We start from the raw sequence: 23890 nt of genomic DNA on the forward strand, positions 1-23890 counted from the left end.
TTGGAAGCTCAACAGAGTCTTGAATGTTATCAAGCTCGATTGTCTCGCGCCTTCAATAAAAGAGTTCGCCTGAGATCCTTTCAAGTAGGAGATCAAGTCCTTACCGTACGAAGACCCATAATTACTTCCCATAAACCTGTAGGGAAGTTCACTTCAAAATGGGATGGGCCATATATCGTACAAGAAGCTTACTCAAGTGGGGCTTACAAGTTGGTTGATGCAGATGGCACGAGAATCGGCCCTATCAATGGAAAGTTTTTAAAGAATTATTATCCTTGAAGTTGCAACGCGTCTTGACGCATGAGCCTAAATTGCATGTTGCTACACTCCTGGCCCGCATGAGTCTAAACTGTGTATGGCCCCCACATAAAAAAAGGAGTTTGCTAGGTTGAAAACTTCGAAAAAGGCGGCCTAGGCAAAAGTTAGGACATAAAAAAAAATCACCTAGTCTGAACTACGGTATGACTTGATCCTCTTCACCGAGATACGTAGGCAGCTTAGAGTTTCATTCTAAGTTCAGTCGCGTAAGTTCAAAAGATACATATTGCCCCAATTGTTGTTCGAATGAAGTACGAAGGAATGTAAGATCAAGCTGAAATGTCATCCTCCCGTTGAACTTTAATCTCATTTGATTTAAAGGGGGCAACCCTCCCTGTTAAATTGATATCTTCAATGAGCCAATTTTAGGAGGATGTCAAGTATTTGCATTGAAGTCCAGGAATTCTCTATGTCTTCAGGTTCGCCAAACCTTCAAGTTTGTTGATCTCCAAGTCCGCCCTCTGCCTTAAAAAAGGGGGGGAGAGGGAAGAGAGGCGTCGAAAGGAAACACAAGTATAAAGAAAAGATTGCTTGGCACAACGTTTTAAATTCAGTGAGACTTGAACCCAAGATATTTGTGAGAATATAGCTCTTAAATTTCGATTAATGGCAAGTGAGACATCTTCCAATCTCGAGGCTTCCATACCAAGATACAAAAGTTTTGGTGAAGTCGCGCAACCTGAAATCATCAGCGTGTCAAAATTTTACGTTAGACTTTGGAATATTATCTGAAACTATCCTTAAGGTATTAAAATCTGCATTTTGGATATGATTTAAATTTCGAAGTTTGGTTTCCAAAAAATCAAACGGTTTGTAATTTCGATGTTTCTACAGCAAGATATGAATTTTTTTGGTGAGACTGCGCAAATCTGGAATTGATAGCGTGGTACAATATAAAGTTGATTTCAAAATATTATCTGGGACGATTCTGAAGTTGTTTGATTAAGAATTTTGGATATGTTCTAGATCTTGAAGTTTAGTTTTCTTGAAATCAAACGGTTTGCAATTTCGATATTTCTACACCGAGATATGAATTTTTTGGTGAGACTGCGCAAATTTGGAATTGATAGCGTGGTGCAATATAAAGTTGATTTCAAAATATTATCTGGGACGATTCTGAAGTTGTTTGATTGAGAATTTTGGATATGTTCTAGATCTTGAAGTCTAGTTTTCAAGAAATCAAACGGTTTGCAATTTCGATATTTCTACACCAAGATATGATTTTTGTTGGTGAGGCTGCGCGAATCTGAAATTTTCAACGTGGTGGAATCTAAAGTTGGTTTCAAAATATTATCGGAGACGATTTTGAAGTTGTTTGATTGAGAACTTTGGATATGTTCTAGATCTTGAAGTCTAGTTTTCAAGAAATCAAACGGTTTGCAATTTCGATATTTCTACACCAAGATATGGATTTTTTTGGTGAGGCTGCGCGAATCTGAAATTTTCAACGTGGTGGAATCTAAAGTTGGTTTCAAAATATTATCTGGGGCGATTCTGAAGGTGTTTGATTCTAAATTTTGGATATATTTTAGATATTGAAGTCTAATTTTTGAGAAATCAAATGGTTCATTATTTGGACTCTCCCACGACAAAATATGAATCTTTTGTTTCAAGCGCTTAAAGCCGTAAATTATGCGAATCAAAAGAGAAGCTGAAACATTTAAGCCCTCGAAGTCTCCAAGTTGAAATCTTCAAGTTCGTTGGTCTTCAAGCTGAAGTCTCCACGTTCGCCACCCTTCAAGTTGAGATATCTAAGCCCTCCAGGTCTCCAAGTTGAAATCTTCAAGTTGAGGTCCTCAAACTCGTCAGTCTTCAAGTGGAAGTATCTGAGCCCTCAATTTTTTAGATTGAAACGTCAAAGTCCGCCGAATCTTCAAGTTTGCCGGTCTTCAAGTTGAAGTCTGCAAAGTCCCCTGAATCTTCAAAGTTTTCCAAATGTTCAAGTCAATGTCATCAAGTCCATGAAGTCTTCGAGTTGAAGCTTTATTACTTTCCAATCTTAAGGTGGACATATGAGTGCCTTTGCACCTTAAGTTGACCTCTTCGTGGGTTTGTCCTTAAAAGGAACTATAACTTTCCAATCTTAAGGTGGACATATGAGTCCCTTTGCACCCTAAGTTGGCCTCTCCGATAGTCGGGCCGTTTTGAGAGTAATCTCTCCGGTAGTCGGGCCGTTTTGAGAGTAATCTCTCCGGTAGTCGGGCCACATTGAGAGTAATCTCTCCGGTAGTCGGGCCACATTGAGAGTAATCTCTCCGGTAGTCGGGCCACATTGAGTAATCTCTCCGATATTCGGATAGGGATTTGTACCCATCCCTTCACACCTAAGACCGCTTTCTTCATGCGTGAATCATCTTGTTGAACAAGAACATATCTTTCTCGCTTGACCTACAAAAAAAAGAAGGCAAAAACGCAGTAGAAAAAAAAAGGAAAAAAAATTACTTTCTCGTTACTGCTCTTCAAAGTGGCTTGCAAGAACCAAAGATTAATGCTCAATTGGTGAAGTAGTATGGAGTTTATATAGAGCTTGCAAAGAGGCTGCCGAGAACTTATTTCCGATGTGGGATCGAGTGTATGAGGAAGCTGTTACAATCCTTCTCCGTATATGATGCATCTGGTCGGCGACAATGAGTCCAAGAAGGACTCAAATTGTTGTAAGAAGCTATACTAATATATTGTGTCTAATCATGACAATGGAAAAGATTTCCTTTCCCGAAAGGAATTGCAGACGTAAGACAATTATGATTTTATATTGAAATCATAACTTTCAATAGCTTTGTCTTAGCCCTATTTAAATTAAATGATCATTATATTGTTCAAATAATTGACGGGGTGTACACATAACAAAATCGCATGGACAATCTTTTGTGCTCTAAACTGGCCTAAACCAAGTTTGAAAGACCGCCAGTACTTCGTTACCCGTTTTCGGTTTTGACAAGTCTACACCTCAACAAGTCTTAAAGTGGGGGCATTTGTAGGCATATAAATTTTATTAAAATTAAATTCAAAAAATAATTTGGACTATATTTTAAATTCAAGATATATTGGTCCAAATAAATATTATGGGCTAATATAATTGAATTAATTATATAAGTCCAACACATATGGGTTAAATAAATAAGTCTTAATCCATTGGGCTAGCCCATTTAATTGGGCTAAAGGGTCAGCCCACTTCATTAAGCCCAAGATGACATCTCCTAGAGGTCCAGTTTGGTGCCACGTGTCAAATGACATGGCACGCCAAGTCAAACGGAAGAGCCAATAGGATCATGCCACGTGTCAAAATGACATGTCATGCCAAGTCATATTAGTAGGCTAATGAAATCGCGCCACGTGTGCAAGTGACATGTTCTGGCCAATCAAATGTGGCCATGTCACACTTCAATTTGATTGGTCGGAAAGAGTTTGTTCTTATCACAACTCCTCCCTTCCACAACTACAAATAGGGGTTTTCATAACCCAGAAAAAACACCAGAAGTTATAACAAGAAGCAAGAGAGAGCTCGTGGATCAAACGCCGCGAATTTCTCTGCAAGTTTCAAGGTTCCAGCAATCAAGTTCAAGAAATCAAGTTCAAGCTCAAGAACGAAGAACGAATCAAGATCAAGTTCAAGCAATCAAGCTCAAGCTTAAGAACAAGATCATCGTTCGTGGAAACAAATATAGATTCAAGATCAAGCTCAAAAGCCCTTGAATTTATTTAATATTGAAAAGAAGAATTAGAGGATCCATGGAGATTGTAACACTCAAATATTCTAAATAAAATAGTACGATTGTTGCGATATTTTCGGTCTTGATTTTATTTTCTCGATGCAAATTTATTGTCTACAGTATTGGGATGAGTTATCCACCTCTATAGTGAAACGGGTTTTTCCATGGGTAATTGGGGGGGGGGCTCAAAATACTATTATTAGCTTTCTGGAGGAAATGATGGGATGCAGAACGGCAATGGAGGATCTCTCGAAGCTCATTGATAATCATCTTCTTATTAGTCTTTCTTGGATTGGGATTGGCCAAAGGCGGAGGAATCGACATCAAGATCAAGACTTGTTAGATTCTTGGTGTCAACCTCCTAGGAGGAACAGGTAGCAAATGTGCTTCAGATTCCCTTGCCAGTGCTAATCTCGTCCTACTCTCCCATCATGCAAGACTAGAAGGTAGTAGAGGTACAAACATGCAAGCTCACCTCAGATTTGAGAATATGTGGCTAAAGGCAACGGATTTCAAACATAGAGTGGCGGGCTGGTGCAATGGATTTGTAATCACGGGCAAACCATCATCCCAACTCGCAAAGAAGTTAAAAATGCTAAAAGGGGCATGCATGTGTGGAATAGGGAAGTTCTTGGGAGAGTAAATGTGAAGAGAGCTTATGAATGAGTTGGGGGAAAGTTGAGAGCGGCGAAATGATGACGGGAAAAGGGAGGAAGAAGGAGGTGAAGAGAGAGATAACTGCGCCGGCTATAGCTCAAGAGAGTAGTAGGAGACAAAAATCGAGGGCTTTATGGTTGGAGGAGGGGGTTTGTAGCGAATAAGAGGAGAAATTTTGCCTATGGAAGTGGATAAGGGGGTATATTAGGGAGATGAGGTAAGGGGCAATAGTAGAATTTATAAACACTTGTACAAAGAGGAGGTGAATTGGAGACCAAAGTTGCGAGGGCTAGTGTTCAATCAAATTGGTGAGGATAAGGGAGTGGTCCCGGTCCAGGGGTTCACCCTGGCGTTCTTCCAACAATGTTCGCATACAGTCTAAGGAATGATTATGTAAGATCATTTCTACAGTTTATTGCACTTGCTTGAATACAATAATGCTTTTGTCTTTCTCCTCTCAACTTAGGCCATGTTCAACTGAGAAAGCGAAAGTACGGATAAATACATTGTGTATCTTCGAGAAACAGTGGCACACTATAGTAAATAAGCACGTCCTCTAATTTAATGGATGTAAACAATCTTTTCTACACAGTCCGTATGCAAAATTATATTCAGTTTCTTGGGGTTCATTCACTTTCGTCGCAATTGCAGTTCATTTCCTTTCTCGTAACTCAAAGGGTTAAAGAAGTTCACGGTGCACTGTGATTGATTACCTTTGCTGCTGATGTTTACCCTGTGACTTGGTGACTAATTTCTTTCTCTACATGGACTTTTACTAAATAATATATTTTTGATTTTGCAGGCAATGCTTGAAAGCATATCACCCTGAATGTGTGGGGATAGCTGACTCGTTTTTGACAAGTGATAAACGTTGGATATGTGGCAAGCCTCTTAATTCATTCTCCTTTAAGCAAATTTAATATTTCTAAATTTACTCTTTCTCCTTTTGTTTTGTCTGTAGTATTTCTTCTTTTGCTAATTTATCGATTTTGAATAGCCAAAGTGAAGCATGACAAAGCATACTGTATATTGAGCGAGAAAAGGCAATTGAATTTTGAGTTCTGTTATATTTAGATTTTCCAAAATAAACACTGGAAGAAAAAACTGTCTTTGCCATTTCTCCATGTATACTAAAATGAAAAGGGATATGAACTGCTCTCCTTAGATAACTGCTTTGCAACCTTGCCTATTTACCCTATCATAGTTACTTGGATGAACCAAAATAGTTTTCTTTGATGAAGATTCAATGTAAAAGGGAGGACATTAAGTTATATAGTAGGAGAAGTCACTTGAAACTGTCTGTTGTGTTCAAGGAATTAGAAAGACGCCACTTTGACAAACAAGGTTTCCAATGATTTGAATGTTCAGGAAATATTTGTTGTAAGCTGGGTTTGTTTTTTTTTTTTTTTTTTTTTTTTTTTTTGCAAGTAAATAATTCTCGTTAAGGAATAAATTTCCAAGGATACATGATTCCTCCTGTAATGGTATGCCGTCCATAGTTGCTGAAGTTCCCCTTCATGCCAGTTAGCCGCTTTAGGAATAAAGTTTAATTTTTGGATCCATTGTAATTTCACTCTTATCTTGCCTCAATGGAATCTTTTGATGGCTGGATGCTACATTTAAAATCTTAACAACTTGCTAGTTATGCTCAGCTGCCTTTGGTCACTTATGCACCAAAGCGTTGCTTTTATATGTTGCTCATTATAAATCAGCTTTGTTTTCTCATCCAAATTTATGAACCACATTGATCTCCACTGGAGCAGTTCAGGTATTCCAAACCTATTCAAAAATTCCAAAGTTTGGACTCATAAGCCCACCAAACTCATCTCCTTAATCTCCCTCTTGTAATAAGTGATTCTGCTGCTGGTTTCAAGGTATATATGAAGAGAAAATTTGCATTGGGGAGCCAATTCACGTGCTTTCCATATGGAATTCGCTAATTTAGTTTGGTTACTCTTGAACATTGTTTCTATCAGGTGGTCAAGAGTAGCATCCAGCCAAACAATGTCGCAAAACATGGGTAAATAAATTGTGCAAAACTGCTCCTATTAGGCAGGGTGGTGATCACGCCCAACTCTAGTCCTAAAAAGGATAGGCGATCACTGCAAATATAATCCGGTCTAAGAGTCCGGAGTCGAATCCCACAAAGAACTAAGATTTGGCTGTAACTCTTAACTATCACTAAGAAGACAAGCTCGAATAATTTCTAAGCTATATGTTAGAATAGTTATGTGAATATATGTAATTAGTCCTAGTCCTAGGGCTGCGCATATATCGGATAAAACCGATAACCCGAACCGTTAATTGTTTATTGGGTTATCGGTATCGGGTAATTGAGTTAACGATTTAGAATTTTTTCACTATTGATTGATTCGGGCCTCGGGTTGCCAATTATGTTAATGGGTTAACCGATAACCCAATAAGAATTAATAAAATTACGACTCTACCCTTAAGTATGTACATATGCTAGAGCTTCAGTTCATTCTCTCCTATTCTTTCTCAGTCGCACTCTTCATTTGCTTCATCTTCATTCTTCATAGGCCTTACTAGTTACTCCTAGTGTAAGTCTTTAGACTTATACATTAGGCTTTTAATTTCTATAACAAAATTCATCTTCATGTTGGTATTTTTGTCGGTTAATGATTCTTTATTTTTTTATTTTCATTTCTTAATTTTGTGAGCTCAAGTTATGCGGCCTATAACTACTACCAATTTCTCTTTGCACTTATCAATTCTCAATCGACAATCTTCGTCAGTTTCGGGTATATTTTTGAACATTATTCTTCTGTACAGTACGCTGAGCTTTGACATCATGACAATATTTTCTTGCCTTCTAGGCGTTTTTCATTTTTGTGTTAGTATTGCCCATGCACAGATCAAGATTTTGCTCTATGGTTTCTTTTTTCAAGTTAGGCATTTGACAAACAACATCCAGTTTATCTTGGACTGTTAGTAATATATGTTTGGACTTGTTAATTTTAAGGTGAAATTGCTACTACTTTGTATTATTATTAATGTATGAGAAAATGCATAAAGAACCTATTCAACTTGTCCTGAAAAATCATTTACTCACCTAAACTTTACGGGTGTCCAGTACCATCCTATTCTTATTCAAAGTGAAATTAGTACCCCCTTCAAAGGTGAGGTGGCAGAGAAACTAATTTCACCTTACTTAAAGCGCGCGGAAGGCTGAGAAACTGTAAAAAGCTACTTAACTTTTACAGATGATAATTTTCCATTAGTTGTTACATTTAATTACACTTAATTAGTTGTATTTGATGTAATACTAACCCTTTTTATTTTCATTTTCCTGTTTTCTTTTCTTCTCCTTCCTCTTTCCTTTTCTTCTCTCTCTTTCCTCCATTATCACAAGAGAGCAGCACCATACAAGCATAATCGTAACAGAACAAAAATTAAAGACTGATAGCTCTTTCTACACCTATTTTATCATCTCCTCCACCCTCAAATTGTTCTTCACAGCTTGGCCGGAGCAAACAACTAAGGTGAAAACGAAAACCCAACACTTTATTGAATCTTTCTTAGCTTCCTCTTGCTTTGCGGTTGTGCTCTATACATTAACTTTACTTTATATATTTATTTTTCGACCAAGATGGAAGAAGAAAATTGACGAGAAAACCCCAAAAAAAGAGATCATTTTCTTGTCAATATAGTCAGCTAGTTTCTCTTGCAAAGGTTCCATCAAAAAAACTTTTTCTGAAAAAGTCACTTCTTTAGTTGTAATTTGATTGCCCATGGAGATCCAACAAATGTGACTGAAATTTCTTAGGCAAGCTGGAAAATTTGATAAATATATTTGGAATATTTTTAAGGAGAGAAAGAAAGGTTCGGTTGGGGGAGGGGGACGATTATTCCGGTCAAAGAAAGAAAAAAATGAAAAAACTTGCGAAAATGCCACGTCTCAGCGTGTGTAAACACTACTTGGGTAGAATTTGGTTGTGACATTTTAGGGGTTAAATAAATTCATCTTGGATAAGAATAGGGTGGTAATAGGACACCCGTAAAATTTAGATATGTAAATGATTTTTCAGGACAAGTTGAATGGGGTCTTTATGTATTTTCTCTTAATGTATTTGGACAACTGCTGTTGAAGAATTAGTACTATTCCAATTGTGGCCTCCAGACAGAACGCAGAAATGGGTAGTATACTATATGTGAATTCTTTTCTCTTTTTTGCTTAACTCCAATGAATTGTTTCTCTTTTTTGCTTAACTCTATATTGAGTTATTTTATCAGGTAAACCGATAATGATCGATAATCGATTAACCGATATCTTATCGGTTCGGTTATCGGGTTATCAAATTTGTAAATCGATAACCGATAATATTCATAACTAAACTGAACCGACTGATGCCCACCCCTACCTAGTCCCATATATAATAGGAGTAGGTTATGTGTTATGTATACTTTAAATAGGGCTCATTGTAACATAGAATATCAATAATAGATTTTTCTCAAGCATTCGCACATGGTATATAATTATCGTTGTGCGTCATTCCAATGACATCCGGGAAGAAATCCGTCGTCACCGTGTAATTTTCCGGTGACTTGAGCAGCTGTTCACGTCAATCTGAGTTTCAGTGGGGTTTGTGCAAATCCAACACCACCACAAGGTTCTCCTGTCACCGGCGACCAAACCCAGTGAAGTTCTCCGGTAGAAAACTTCACACGCACTATCACGCGCCTTCGGCAGTTAGGGTTTCGGCGCGTGAGGTAATTTTCCGGCATCTTTCAAGTCTGATTTTTCTACTGGGCTGGTTGCCTGCCTCTTCCGACTCGACCCATCGAGATTTTGTGGTTTCTCAGTTACCGAAAAAGTGTTTTCCGGCAAGAGTAGTGGTTTTTCAGCGAAAGCAGTGGTCTGTCACTGTTTAGGTCACTTTTCCGGCCACCTTATTCACATAACTATTCTAACACTATAAAAATCAAGATTCTTATGTCTAATTAATTAACTAGAAAATTAAAAAAAGTAAATTAACAACTAGAGATACTAAGGCCTCATTTGTTTTTTTAAGATTAAGACGCCTGAATCTGAATACACATCTGAACATCAAGGTGTGTATTAAGATTAAAACATCTGAATTTGATTACATATCTGAATATATTAGATGTGTATTAAGATTTGAATACTAAAAATTAAGACTGTTTGATTTTTAACATCTGAATGTATAAAAAATATTTTATTTGAAAATTAATAAACATAAAATTCAAATGAATATTAACTAATCTAATATTCTATCAATAAATATATAGTTTTTTAAAATATGATAGCTGTTGGTGGTGATGATTAACGGGTGAATGCCGACTAGAGACGGTGGTTGGTAGTAGTTTTGGTTGATGATGGTAGTTCATGCTAGTAGCTAGTAGTGATTGGTAGTGGTGGCGATTATGATTGATGATGGTGGTGACAAGTGGTGACAAGTGGTGATAGTTAATAATGGCAGGTGGTGGTAGTAATTGTGAATGAGGAAGGTAATGGGTTGGCAGGTTATAATGATGGGCGGTGCCGGCTGTGGTTGTTGATGGTGATAGGATGGTTAGTTGTGGTAGTTGAGGTGGATGAGTGTTGATTGTGGGTGAGAATGATGGTGGTCAGAGTGGTGGGATGGTGGGTAGTGATGGTCAATAATGGTGGCGGCTATGATTGAGGATGATAGTGGCGTGTTGATGGTGGTGGCATGGTGGTAGTTGATAATGGTAGGTGGCGGCGGCAGTTAATAATGAATATATGATATCATCTTAATGAAATTAAGTCTTTGTTATAGATCTTAATCATACAGACCTATTCAGACCCATTAAGTGGTTGTGAAGTAAAAAAAACAAACACACTTAATGATTAAGATATGAATAATTAAGATTCAGACTTTAAAAACAAACGCACTTAATGTCTGAGATCTGAATGATTAAGATTCAGACCTCTATTAAGTGCAAACAAATGAGGCCTAAGTGTTGGAGACAAGATTAAGAAGGTCTAGAGTTATTGTTTCCCCAATTGATCTCCTTGTGTGTTCTTGCCTCCTTAGGCCGAATCCCCCTCCTTAGGTCGAAGCTCTTAGGCCGAATTCCCCCTTCTTAGGACGAATCCCCCCCCCTCCCCCCTAAAAGTGAGTTTAAAGACTATTTATATGGGATAGGGTTAGCATGGGGCGAAATAATACAAGCCAATTTTGAATAGACTATTCAGGTTAGCTCGTTCACTCTCTCGTGCGCACGCGAGAGTGAATGAGCAAAGTTCTTCTCTTTTTTTTTTTCCTTCTAGGTCTCTCGTGCACTTCCATGCCTTTTTGCCATAATCCGCTGTTTTTTTTTCAAGCTCTCCTTAGCTAGCTCGTTCACTTTCTCGTGTGCATGCAAGAGTGAACGAGCGAAGTACTTCTCTTGTCTTTTGGTCCCAAATAACTTCTTTGGCTCATCTTTAATCCAACTTGCTCCTACATATAAGAATGCACGTAATTAGCATAATTAACTACAAAAACTCGTGTAATCTCCCACGTTCACACAAGTTATGAGATGAAAGTACACCAAAAAAATATGCATTTTTAGCCTTTTATCAACACCCCACACTTAAACTCTTGCTCGTCCTCGAGCAACTTTCAAAATTAAGCACAATGGCAAGAAACACATTTCAACAAAAATTACTCAAGCATCACATCAATGATAATGGTTTATACCAACACTTAGAACTCAACATAAGAACTATTGACATCTTTCTTCAAAATTTGACCCATGCCCAGACTATTTAAAATATTTGTGCGACTTCTTCTAACATCCTAACCTCAAAAGATGACTCCAGTACATTTCCTACTCTGACTCACTTCTTGTGTGAACTCAAAATGCCTGAACTTTACTAGTAATTTACACAAATGAAGGAGTTCTTCTAATTTACGAAGAGTTTTCCTTCCTTTCAGAAACTTTCCTATTTCTCTTCGTCTATATTGTCCACATAAGTCCTTATCAAAAAAAAAAATATTGTCCACATAAGTACAAACGGTATACATCCCATGCTATGCTCGTCGTCTTTTTTCTTCCGAAGGCCTAATTAAGGAGCATGTTTTTAATCATAACACACGCAACCCATTGTACTCCGGAGAAATTCAAATAGGCTCCCCCACAATTGGTGAACCTTGTAGTGCAAAATAAGATGGTCCACATCTTCCCTCAAGTTCTTGCACATGTCGGAACAATCTACATGTGTTACTTCCCTGCTTCTAAGGTTCTCGAGAGTAAGGATGGCCCCTCTTGCTCCTAGCCAAGTGAAAAAGCAAAGTCTTCTTGTTGTTCTATGCTTCTTTTCTTATCTTCCAGCATCCTCTATGGTAGAAAGATTCAACCGAGAAGAGTCCAACTTTCCCATCCCAATTCCCTATGTCACTTGTTACATTGTGAGAAGAAAATATTGACACATGTATAGTAAACTCTTAATAGTTTTGAGTTAATCGTCTCCAAACAATCTCTAAAACGATGGCCTAGCGGCTAGGAGCTTGAATAACGTCTTTGGGAACCGGTACTTGGAAGTAGCAGATGTCCAATCAATTAGTCGAAGCGTACGCAAGCTGGTGTGGATACCACAGCGATATACATTTCATCAGGAGGAGAAAAATATCCTTTATGAATAATAGATTTCCAAAAGCAATTTTATTCCAGCTACCAAAGTTGATATTTCTAATACTTAATATTAAAATATTTTGGAAATATTTTTGGAGTGTAATTGTCATAATTGAAGGTGATTGATACGTAATTGTCATAATTCGATTTGTGGAAGAAGCCACTAATGCTCATGTCAGGATAAGTTGCCTACGTCAATCCCTTGGGGTCCTGCCTCTCTCGGACCCTGCATGAACGGATGCTTTGTGCATCAGGCTGCCCTATTGATGAATACAACTTTTCTTATTCCATTCCTCAATAACACAAAAGTTAATATTTAATCTCTTGTGCTTTCAAAAACAAATATTGAAGAACTGATCTTGTCAATCCTTCTTAGTTACAGCACCAAAAATCAAACTAGGAAAATACATCAGTATGGGGAAGAGAAAAAGTTTACTTGAGAATTGATTATGAATCTATTCCATTCTAAATGCACAAAGCTTAACTTGGAGATTATGGTTGTGTTGATGATAGCATATGAAAAGCTCTTGTTGATTTTGAGTGATGAGGAAACCAAGATTGAGAAAGACTTGAGACAACCCCTCTATAACTTTTAGTGTCTAGCTGCAGATGATTTTACAACAAATTGGTCAATGTTTTATAGTTCAAATCATATTCTCTAAGAATGTTAGCATGCAAGCTTCAATAATAATTTGCATATTCAGACTCAAAGAGTTAATGTGACATTTCCTCTACACCTACTGATGCAATATCTTGGCAAATTAATTTCTTAAACTTCGTGCAGTGTCAAATTGATCAAGCAAGATGAAACTGAGATTTTTGTTAATCAACTTGTGGCACAAATAGAAACTGAGATACTTGCTTTTCAACAATATATTTAACAAAAGCACCACTATTCCTTATATAGCTTCTTTTGCTACTTCATTGTGAAATTTTTTGCTAACTGTCTTGGCACAATTGGAAAGAGTTACTTTCTAGGCAGTTTCGGGGGGTCTCACATTTCTCCGTACAGTATTTTTGATGCAGTTGCATGGTATTGGAGAAAATTTACTCGCAGAGAGAGGAAGGAGGAAAACTGTTCTTTGCTAGAGCCAGTATTTTTTTTATTCCTTTGTGTAGTTAGATTTTCTATTTGTTGCACAAGTCAGGAGGAAAATAAAAATATAAAGGAACCAAAAAGAAAATTAAAAGTATTTGGTGGCTAGCCCTATTTCAGGATGAGCAAGTATGCTTAGTGCTGATTTAATCCTGAAATTAATACTGCATAAGGAATTGTTTTCTCATTATTTGGAGATAAATTACTATACGGAAATTGTTAAGCTCAAAAGTAGACTTAGATTTTTTATTTTTTTTTATAAAAAAAGACCTTAATATGTAGATACAAGTTTGAATTTCGTCACCTAATCAAAGCCATAATTCTGTATGGTTAGGTCTCTTTAAATCGTACGTGTGTATGCTTAACAATCCTTGATTCTAATATGATAATATACTTGAGTCTAGAGAAAATATAAGGGCTTAAAATAGTACTAATATACTAAGACATGGATTGTTGGAATCACATTTTCTGGAGTGCTGAGTTTGATTTAGAAACAATTTTGCCTCTAAATTACAAAAATATATTAGAATAAATCCAATTGCTTTATTTGGCTCCAAATTGCTACTGCACCACTTTTTTGTAATGATGAATTACAATGCTAGAGTATATATGTGGTAACTGCTTCTGAAATAAATGAGTTTGTCTGTAATCTCAAACACATTAGATTGCAATCAAATATTTTTAGTTTGAGTACTTATCTTCTGGGCATGTGTTGCCTTTTCATTACATAGAGTTAAATAATTGTGTGAAAAGTAACATCAGTTTTACCATGTTCCAGGATGGCATAAATGCTTAGTTTGCCTGAGAAGTCCAAATTATCACTGTTATTGTTGTGATAGAGCTGTATGCTCTCGGTGCATTGGTCGAGTCGAGTTTGTCCTTCTTAAAGGGAAGTATGGATTCTGCAATAACTGTTTAAAGCTCGCATTGCTCGTGGAAGAAGACGTGAATGTTGATTCTGATGGGGTATGCATGACTATTATGGTTATTCTCAAACTATAATGTTTGGTTCAGTACTAATTAATTACTTACTTTACTATTTTGGAAATGTTTATCTTTACATCTGAAGAAAACTTGTCATGGGAACTTAACTGAACTAGCCCAGGAAATATCTTGAACATGCACCTTACTAGCATGACGCTTTACAGCATTTACATATAATTGTGTGTTATATTCATGATAGTAGGAGATAAATGAAGCCAAATCTCGAAAGCACTTTGAGACGCAACAGGCTCGACAATAGGAAAGTATGAGATGCTTTATGAGTCTCTCTTTAAAATACTATCTATATTCATCTGTGATTATTAAAAAGAAGTAATAGAGATTATATAAGGAAAAAGACAGAAAATCCTGTTCAATTTGGAAGGTGAACTGTATTTTATGGAAGTTTAAAAAGTTACTTGTCTCTTACGAAGTGGCTTCACACTGGTTTAACAGGAGAGGAGCTCGGTAGATAATGTTGTATTTACGGGGCGTAAGTTGGATCATCGTTTTGATGTTTTCTGGATTTTCTTCTTCTAGGGTTCCGAAGTTGAATTTATTCTAGCTACATGTGAGGTGGATATTATGATAATTGATCTTTTTTGTCACAAACTCTATTTAACAGCTAACATTTCCTCGGTTTGAGCATGTAAGATTACGTCTTGTGGATTTATCACTATTATCAGATTGGCAATATTCAGTTAGAGGAGTCTTCTTTTATTTCTTGCTATAATCTTCCTCTCTTATTTGCTCTGTTAATCCAGTAGTTGATGGAGTAATCTGTTTCATTTCTCATATGAATGATTGTTGTTTTCCAGGAATGCGTAGACCTCAGAGATCGGGAAACATACGAGGGCCTTTTCAGGGAGTATTACGAGATAGTAAAGGAAAAAGAAGGCTTTGACAAAAACAGTGTTCTTGCTGCTAAGGCTCAACTAGACAAGGAAAAAAGTTGCCGAATTAACTCTGATTCTGATAAATGTAGTGATGAAGAGGATGAATTTAGTGAAGAGGATGAGCAATTCGCTTCGGACGATGGAGATTTAAATGACGGAGAACCTTACAAGAAAGGACTTAAAAAGAAGAGATGTACACAGCAAAAAACAAAGATGCAAAGAAGAGTAAAGTCAAAGAAAAATGAATTTGTCGGATGGGGATCAAAAGCTCTAATTGACTTTCTTCAGTTTATTGGCCAAGATACTAGAGAAAAATTATCTCAATATGATGTGACCTCGATCATAAGTAAATATGTAAAAGAACATAACCTTATCCATCCAGTTAAAAAGAAAAGGATCGTTTGTGATGTTTGGTTACAAGCTGTTTTTGGGAAGAAAGAGGTCAACAGACACAGAATATATAGCCTCCTTGACAGCCACTTCATTGAAAATGAGGAGCGATCGAAAAAGGATAAGCTTGATCATGATCTTGAAGACAATGACACAGAAAAGTTGGTGGCTGAGAAAAAGGCTGAACAAAACAAGATGTCCTCAGTTAAGTATTCCACTGCAGCTCAAAGTCCAGCTGAACAAAACAAGATGTTGTCAGTTAAGTATTCAACCGCAGCTAAGAGTCCGTTTGCAGCCTTGATTCCTGAAAATATCAAACTTGTTTACCTGAGGAGGAGCTTGGTGCTGGAGATTATCAAACAGCCTCAGCCAATAGAAGCAAAGATTATAGGAAGTTTTGTCCGGATCAAGTTAGATCCACGTGATTACAGGCGGAGTAACTCTCATCAGCTTGTGCAAATTGCAGGTTGTTTTAACTTGACTTCATACTTTGATTTATCTTGAAATAGTTGCCAAACATCCCTCGCGTCTTCCATAAGAAGTTTTTGGATAATTGGACAGTAACTAACCAGAAAGCCTGTTTTTTCGCATTTTAATTGATTATGTTTCCTTCACCTTTTGTTGTTATCATGTCATTGATAATCTGTTCAAGCATCTAAATATAATGTTCCTAATAGCACATGAAATAAAAGTTGAAAGTTGAAACTCGTTTTTCATCTTCCCATGAACCAGATTTCCTTTTGTAAGTCATTTTGCTGAGTTCTTAATGCTGTGAGGACAATATCGTCTTAACACCCTTCTGTATTTTGTTTGGAACAAATAAACCGTATTCGGTCTTAAATTTTATTATACTTCCTCTGCCCAGAGTCAACCTGTATCTTTCTTTGACTACAAATATGTTAGAATAAGTTTAAATAAGATTTTACCAAAATAAGGGTGATTAGCAGTAATTTCTATCTTACTTTTAAATATGTAAATATTTTTAAAAAATATTTAAAAGTCAATGTCTGAATTCACATAGAGAATTAAATGAGTTGACTCCGGATTGGACAACTTTTTTCGCGACGGAGGTTGACGGTTGCTAAACTAAAACATGTTTTCTCCCATCCGGAAGAAGAGTAGAAGACCTAGTTCGACTAACACCAATATTGAGAGAGAAAATTAAATATAGGTTACTAGAATTAAACTTCATAGGATGTGGAGAAATTTGAAGTAAAAAATTGAAATGTGAATAAAGTGGCATAGATCACTGAAAAGATATGACATGATGAAAACTTCATCAAAAGATATGACATGATGAAAATAAGACAAATCAATCTATTAAAGAATATGATTAAATTGGGGAGAGAAAAGAGCAAGCAGGTCAAGTAAATGGGATGGAGAGAGTGAGGCGCACTTCTTTCAAATCTATTACAAGTCTTATATAGAATATTATCTTCCCTTAAGATCTTAATCTTCAGCTTGCTTCCAAACTGATTTCTTTCTTGTTCAAGCGAGTTTTCTCAGGGATCAAGCGCGGATCAAGCGATGAGTGCAACAGTGAGATTTCTCTTCAAGTTTCAAATATGTCCACAGATGTTTGCTTGACCATGCTTTCTGATGATGAGTTTTCTAAGGTAACCTACTTCTTCTTTTTAGACATCTGTCTATTCGATCACTACCTATAATTTGACATGATTCTGCAGCTACATATACTGCAAATGACTGTGAATATTTTCGTATGCCTGCTCAAAAGTCCACCAAACTTCTGCTCATTTTGAGGAGGCAGATATACACAACCTTTATATGATCATTCTACCAATGCATTCATGAGATACAGAGATTAAATGTTGTTAATCGAAGTCTTGCATGTACAAATACTTGTCACTCTTCTAACTTGGTGTTGGATGTCCAAACTGCTCACAGCTGCCTTGCAAAAAAAGTAGTTACTTTTGGATGTTGATTATTTTCTAGGTTATATATGTTGCTCTTGGCCAAGTGTAAATGAAGCTAGGTGTGCCAAAGCATAATGTTGCTCTTCTAAAAAAATCATAGGTTTTCTTTTGTTTTAAGAAGGTGTTGTCATTGGCTGTCTCAGATTTTGGTGTTGTGACATTAAATTAAGATTTCAACCTAGGTCAAGATCCCAATTGGACCCAATGATGGGCATTGGGCAGTGTAGCATGTGGATTAGCTATCCTTTTCTATTTTGAATGGAGGAAAATGACTTTTTGACCCTTTAATTAGGAGTAGTCTGCACTGCAGAAATCATATATTCATACCTTTTTTTCAGTTATGGTGAAAACCAAACCCAGTGACTGTAGACTGGCTTCATTTGGGTTACCAATATTCTCAACTTTGTGAAGCTGTTTTTCTTTTGCGTAATGATCAAATTAAAAATAATGTAATCATCGGTGTTAGATCTATGTTTGATAGCATTCTAGAGCCTCTGGACTGCGCTCATATTGTTTGTAGTCTTTTGAGCAACCTCTTGGTGCTTTTACAATAAGTAGTCTCAGTGTACGCGCACACTGGTACCTATTTCAATAAGTATATAATTTAAAAATAATAATATATTATTAAATAATGTAGTTAAGTTATAAAATAAAATGTTACCCAAAAAATTATAAAATAAAAATTCAAAAGTGTAAGTTCTTGAAAATAAATAATATTAATCATCTTTAGATTGATCGATAAAGGAAAAAATATTGCCATACAGAAATTCTCAAACATATAATGAAAGCACTAATAAGATAAAATTTTAAAATAAAAGATTAATGTAAAAATATAAATTGAAACACCACATACATTTGACCCCGATTTTGATCAACTCATAGATTCTTCCTTCGCGTCTCAAAAAAATGCTATAATTGACTTGAATACAAAGAGATATTGTCCATCACAAATTTATCAAATTTTTAAATGGACAGAAATCTAGTTGAATTTAAAGTTCTCTATAAATTAAAATCTAAATATATAAGATAATATTAATTATTTTTCTTGCCTAATATTATAATGAGCTTTTCAAATGTATTTTCTAATTAATTTTGACGAATGAACTATTATCATCATTCATAAAATGGCTCTAACTTTGATTTATCTTTGAGCTTTCCACCTATCTCTAAACCAAACCTTAAAGAAAATATGATATCTCACTATTCAAATTTCTATCCTTTGACCGAACTAATCTTACTATAGCATCTTTTTTCTCTAACTATTAAATTTCTCCTCAAGTATTCTATTATATCAAAGTTCCAAAAGGATGTTCTTTTTTTCCTTCAAAGAATGAAAATTCTCCTTTGAGTTTGTGGTTATTACCTAATATTACAATGAGTTTTAAAATATTAGCTTTAGTGATAGTAACATTTAAAAAGAGATTAAAATATCATATATAGTTACAAAGTAAAAGGAACAGAGTCTGAGAGCCTAAAATATCCTTGAATATAGAAGGAGTACCGACTAATATTATTGATTTTAATAACTATTAGTTCTTATTTATTCTTTGTGGACATTGCCGTTTTTGGTTTCTTGTTCATCATTATATCCCAACTCATTTCTCTCATTTGAATTAACAATTAGTAATTTTAATTGAATTTATCATTTGGATGAGAAGACAATATACCTTAATATTCTTGATCATTATTTAATATTAAAACAAAATTGTTAAAACGGGTAAAATGTAGTTCGTTCATTTTCAATATTCATGATTGTTATTAGATCTTGATAAATAAAAAACTAAAATTAAATTTTTGGTTTTTCTCTTTGAACATGAATTAGATTAAAGAGTTATGGTTATTTTACGCAATTCAAATAAGAAAATAATTTATTTAAGTTAAAATCTTTTTTCTTTAACTTCTAAATATTAGGAGTTCCTATTATATCAAAAAATTAGTTAATGTTGAAGTTCTGAATATTAAAAAATGATTAAGTGACGTTTGTATTTAATGTATAATATGATGTATGTGTTTTCCATCATTAATGATTAAAAGGTTTATATTAAAAAAAATAGTTTCTAAGTCACCTTAGACATTTGTGTTAATGTCAAAAAATTAGAGTTACCACTACTCACATGGTCCAAAAAGAAGGCAACAAAAAATTGAATTTTAAAAACATGCTTCATGATTCTTAAGTGTTTAATTCTACTAAAAAAAAACGAACACAAACTTTGAAGAAAAGCTTTCATTACAATTCCTAACATGTCAAGAATCGTGAATAGTTACACAAGTTGAATAAGGAAAAGATTTATAAAAATAAACTTACTCAAGTTTAAATTCCTACATATTAGGAGTTTTTACATAGTCCAAATAAGTAAGAATTTAATAAATAAAATTTAGTTGATTTTAAAGTCCTATATTGTATTAGGAAAATAATTAAAATACACAATTACAATTTTGTCCAATGTGACATCAATTTTTAAAGGGTAAAAAGGCGCACGACATTCGCTAAGAGGCTTCGCGCTTTTAACAGTATAGATGAGAAATACTTATCCAAAAATATTATAGGCCTATTAGGAAGGTATTACTGATTGTTCCCTTTTCCATCTACTTTTCAGTTGAGAGTTTGGGATCGTTTTGAGTATTTTTAACTGTGGAGGACAAAACTGATTGAACGTTTCTAGTAACTCTAGATCCAAATGGAAGCTAGTTTTTGTTTCTTCAGAATACTACATAGTATCTCAACGTTACTTGATTTGAAGCTGTTACATATATTCCTCTATACTTGAGAAAAACCTTAACAGTGAGGAAATCTGGCAGGAAGCTTTCGTAGTTGACCCTTTAACTCTATGTATTTTGAATTTTACTCTGTGTTTCAGGAAGAATGTGATGATCTGAGAGAGAAGGTGAAAAAAGGCCTGCTTAAAAAGCCTACAATTGTAAGTATTTTTTTTTTGCAGTTTGATATAGGAGTGTCAAATGAGTGGGTATTTTGGGGGGGTCAAAAAGGGCTGAGTCAATAAATGGGCGAGTCATTTGGCTCGCCCTAAAGTAACTTGGGTTGAGATGGGTTGGGTCAAGTTGGGCTAAATTTTGGGTCATAGTCTAACCTGCCCAACATTTACCAAGCTTTAATAAATTTGTATTATTTTTTTATGAATTATTTAATTATCAAATAAGACTTTTTCTCTTTTATTATGATCATGTTTAACATATCAAACAAAAAAAAAATTATTTTAAAGATATTTTAACAAAATTACTCATGGATCAATTTGGGCTAAATATTAGCCCAACTTTAGAAGGGTTGAAATGAGTTGGGTCAAGATGGGCCGAGTACAACAAATCGGCGGGTCAATGACCAGCCCAACCTTGGACAGTTTGGGCGGGTCAAATGGGTTTGGGCTCAAATTGCCACCTCTAGACTTTGACATAGCTATCCCACTGAAACATAGTTGGGATATTCCTGGAACATTGAAAGCTTTAATATGTTTAACTATCATATTCCAGCTAATTTTTACCCCAAAAAAAGGATGTGATCTCTCTGTTCGCACTGCTCAGTGCAAGCTCTGGTTTCCCTCTCGGACAACCAATTTCTCATGGATTATTAAGCGTTATAGCTTGTAGTATGGATTACGATAGGGAGCTAGTTTCTCCAGTCTAAAATAATCACTGGCGCACAAGTGAATTCTCAATCTTCCTCTTCTTCTAATCCTTTCCCTTATTGTTGTTGATGGAAAATGGGTCACTACAATGCGAAGAAGGTTGATGCTTAGTTTCTCCAGTCCTGGTCTCTAGCAGTTTAAATATTCCATGTACTTGATATTGTCCTCAGTTTTGTGTCACCAAGTAAAAGTGCCTGGTAGCTGGTCCTTATTACTGTCTTCCATTTCAAATAAAAAGCATGCCTCGCTGAAACCCATTGTACATCTTTCTTTTTGAGTAAACTCTACAGTGCCAACATGTGACTTCCCATCGGCATGGCACATGAATGTTTTTTCCCACAAAAGAGAACAAGATGACTTTAGAATTGCATTAATGGGAAGGTTTTAAGATGGGAGTACAACTGGACATCGAATATGTTCATCTAGAACACCACTTCAGATCAGCCGAGCAACGTGATTCAATAGTGGTTACATGGATTCGTGCACTTCTTGCCCAGTGGGAGGTCATGAGGGAGTCTTCCAGCTTGCGAGTTTACGCAATGCTTCTTTTGTAGTTCCCTTTTTAGTATATGGAGAGTCCTTTTGAATTGTGTGTCACCTCTACTAAATTTTTAAGGTATTAGAAAGCTTGTACTTTTATGTTGGTGTTCTACATATCTGAAAAGATATAAGCGCAAAGCGCAGTGCATCAAGTTTTCCAGTTATAGATTCATCTGAACTCCAATTCTGTTTAGTACTACTGTACTTTTATGTTGGTGTTCTACATATCTGAAAAGATATAAGCGCAAAGCGCAGTGCATCAAGTTTTCCAGTTATAGATTCATCTGAACTCCAATTCTGTTTAGTACTACTGTACTACCATCAAAACTTAGTATCCTTTTTGCAGGTGGAGCTTGAACAGAAGGCTAAAATCCTTCATGAAGACATCACAAAGCATGTATGGTTTCAGTCTTACACTACTAGTTTATACTCCATCAGCATGAGAATACAGAATATGATCCTGTAACACGGATCAAATGTTATAAAATGATTTCAGCTTCCATTTCAGTAACATGAAAATATTCTTCACCTGTTTATTTGTACCTTCAATCAATGTATTTGCGGAACATATGAATATCTGATGCCACCCACCTTTAAAATTATTTGGTTCTTCTCTTTCCTTTTTACTGTCAGAGGATTGCTCGAGAGCTGGATTTGTTGAAGAAACTCATTGACCGGGCAAATGAGAAAGGATGGAGATATGAATATCCTTTTTTCTTTTTCTTTTTTGGTGACTAAATTATTATGTGACTATCTGTGGATCACCAATTTTAGCGCCTCTTCCTTCTCATTTGTGTCTGTATATTGTTGTATCACTGTTCTTCATCCTGGTCTATTCTGCAAAGAAAGGGAAGTGTTTCCTTAACCCCTTTGGTCTTTACACTTTTCCAGCATTTGGGGAGAAAAAAGCTCCTACAGCAACCTTCATACCTGCCATCTGTGCTACAGAATATTCCGGGAGTGATTCCTGAGGAAGTAGAGCTTGAAGCTCTGGCTAAGGACGAAAGCGACGGTAATCAGATGAAGCAATGCTCAGATAAGACCACCTCTCCAAAGCAGAATATTCCGGGAGTGATTCCTGAGGAAGTAGAGCTTGAAGCTCTGGATAAGGACAAGAAGGATTGCAGTCAGTTGCAGCAATGCTCGGATGAGATGATCAAAGTTGTCATCTTCAAAGAGGAAGATGGTGCAGCTCGTCAACCCTCTCCTTCAAAACTTCAGTAGCTCGTCAAAGATGCATCTATCAGTTGCAGATATTACCTTGGTATATTAGTTGCTAGAAAGGTTTTTCAGTTCTAGCTTTGTTTTCTATATTATAGCCAGTTAGACTTTTTCCAGACTGCTCTAGCTATAAGAAAAGCCGGATGAACTCGTTGTAAACTTTTTGGGCTTGGAACTTTTGGGTCTTCCCTGTTGTGCACACTGAAAAACGGGGAAAATTTTTCAAGTAGGCATATTAATGTGGAAAATCATCTAAGTGGTGATATGAATTACCTTTAGATTTGGCATCCTTTTCTCAGAAAAAAGACAAACCAGTGTTGTGCATATTCTGCAGAAGGAAAACTGAAAGTAGTGTGTTAAGAGTAGTCTCATCAGTTACTGTGAATGTGATCTGAACATGTCAAAACATTCCCTCCAAATAAGAGTAACTGGCTAAGAATATGGTAAGTGTTTAATCACAGAATTAAGTCAAGAGAATGGTATTGACAAGAGATTGCTAAGCTATGTTACGTATAAACTTGAGGAGTAGAAGGTGTTGGGGTGTAGCAAGTTGGAGAATAGCATCTAAGGTTGGGGTTAGAGGCAGATCCAAGATTTAATGTTTATGGGTTCCTGCAACGACGTAGCGTAAATTTTCAATAGTAATTGGGTTCATATTCAAACATTTATAGATATTTAGTGAATTTTTGGAACACATTTACACTGTTTGGACAAAAGCTACTAGGTTCGCGTGAACCCGGAGGCCGCAAGCTGGATTCTCCCCTGGTTGTGGTGGAATGGTTTGGATTCACTCCACCCTAAATTAAAAGTTTGGGAATAAAAAATTCTTGGTAGGGAGTTTTACACTCTTAGTTGACCTATCTTGTGCGAATTCGAATTAATC

At 35.9% G+C, this 23890-nt stretch overlaps 1 protein-coding gene across 2 annotated transcripts in view; it reads left to right on the plus strand.

Annotated features, from left to right (window-relative positions):
- Positions 1 to 23294, plus strand: part of LOC104241257 (uncharacterized protein At5g08430-like) — a 37628-nt gene extending 14334 nt beyond the window's left edge. For both annotated transcript variants that reach the window (XM_009796184.2, XM_009796186.2), the window contains exons 3-10: positions 5488 to 5567; positions 14183 to 14370; positions 15204 to 16137; positions 17178 to 17287; positions 20464 to 20523; positions 22133 to 22183; positions 22420 to 22490; positions 22668 to 23294. In XM_009796184.2, the coding sequence (XP_009794486.1) occupies positions 5488 to 5567; positions 14183 to 14370; positions 15204 to 16137; positions 17178 to 17287; positions 20464 to 20523; positions 22133 to 22183; positions 22420 to 22490; positions 22668 to 23010 (1837 nt within the window). In that variant the 3' untranslated portion in view covers positions 23011 to 23294. The remainder of the gene's footprint in view (positions 1 to 5487; positions 5568 to 14182; positions 14371 to 15203; positions 16138 to 17177; positions 17288 to 20463; positions 20524 to 22132; positions 22184 to 22419; positions 22491 to 22667) is intronic.
- Positions 23295 to 23890: the final 596 nt, after the last annotated feature.

The sequence above is a fragment of the Nicotiana sylvestris genome, chromosome 1 (genome assembly GCF_000393655.2).
Source record: "Nicotiana sylvestris chromosome 1, ASM39365v2, whole genome shotgun sequence".
Classification (NCBI taxonomy): Eukaryota; Viridiplantae; Streptophyta; class Magnoliopsida; order Solanales; family Solanaceae; genus Nicotiana; species Nicotiana sylvestris.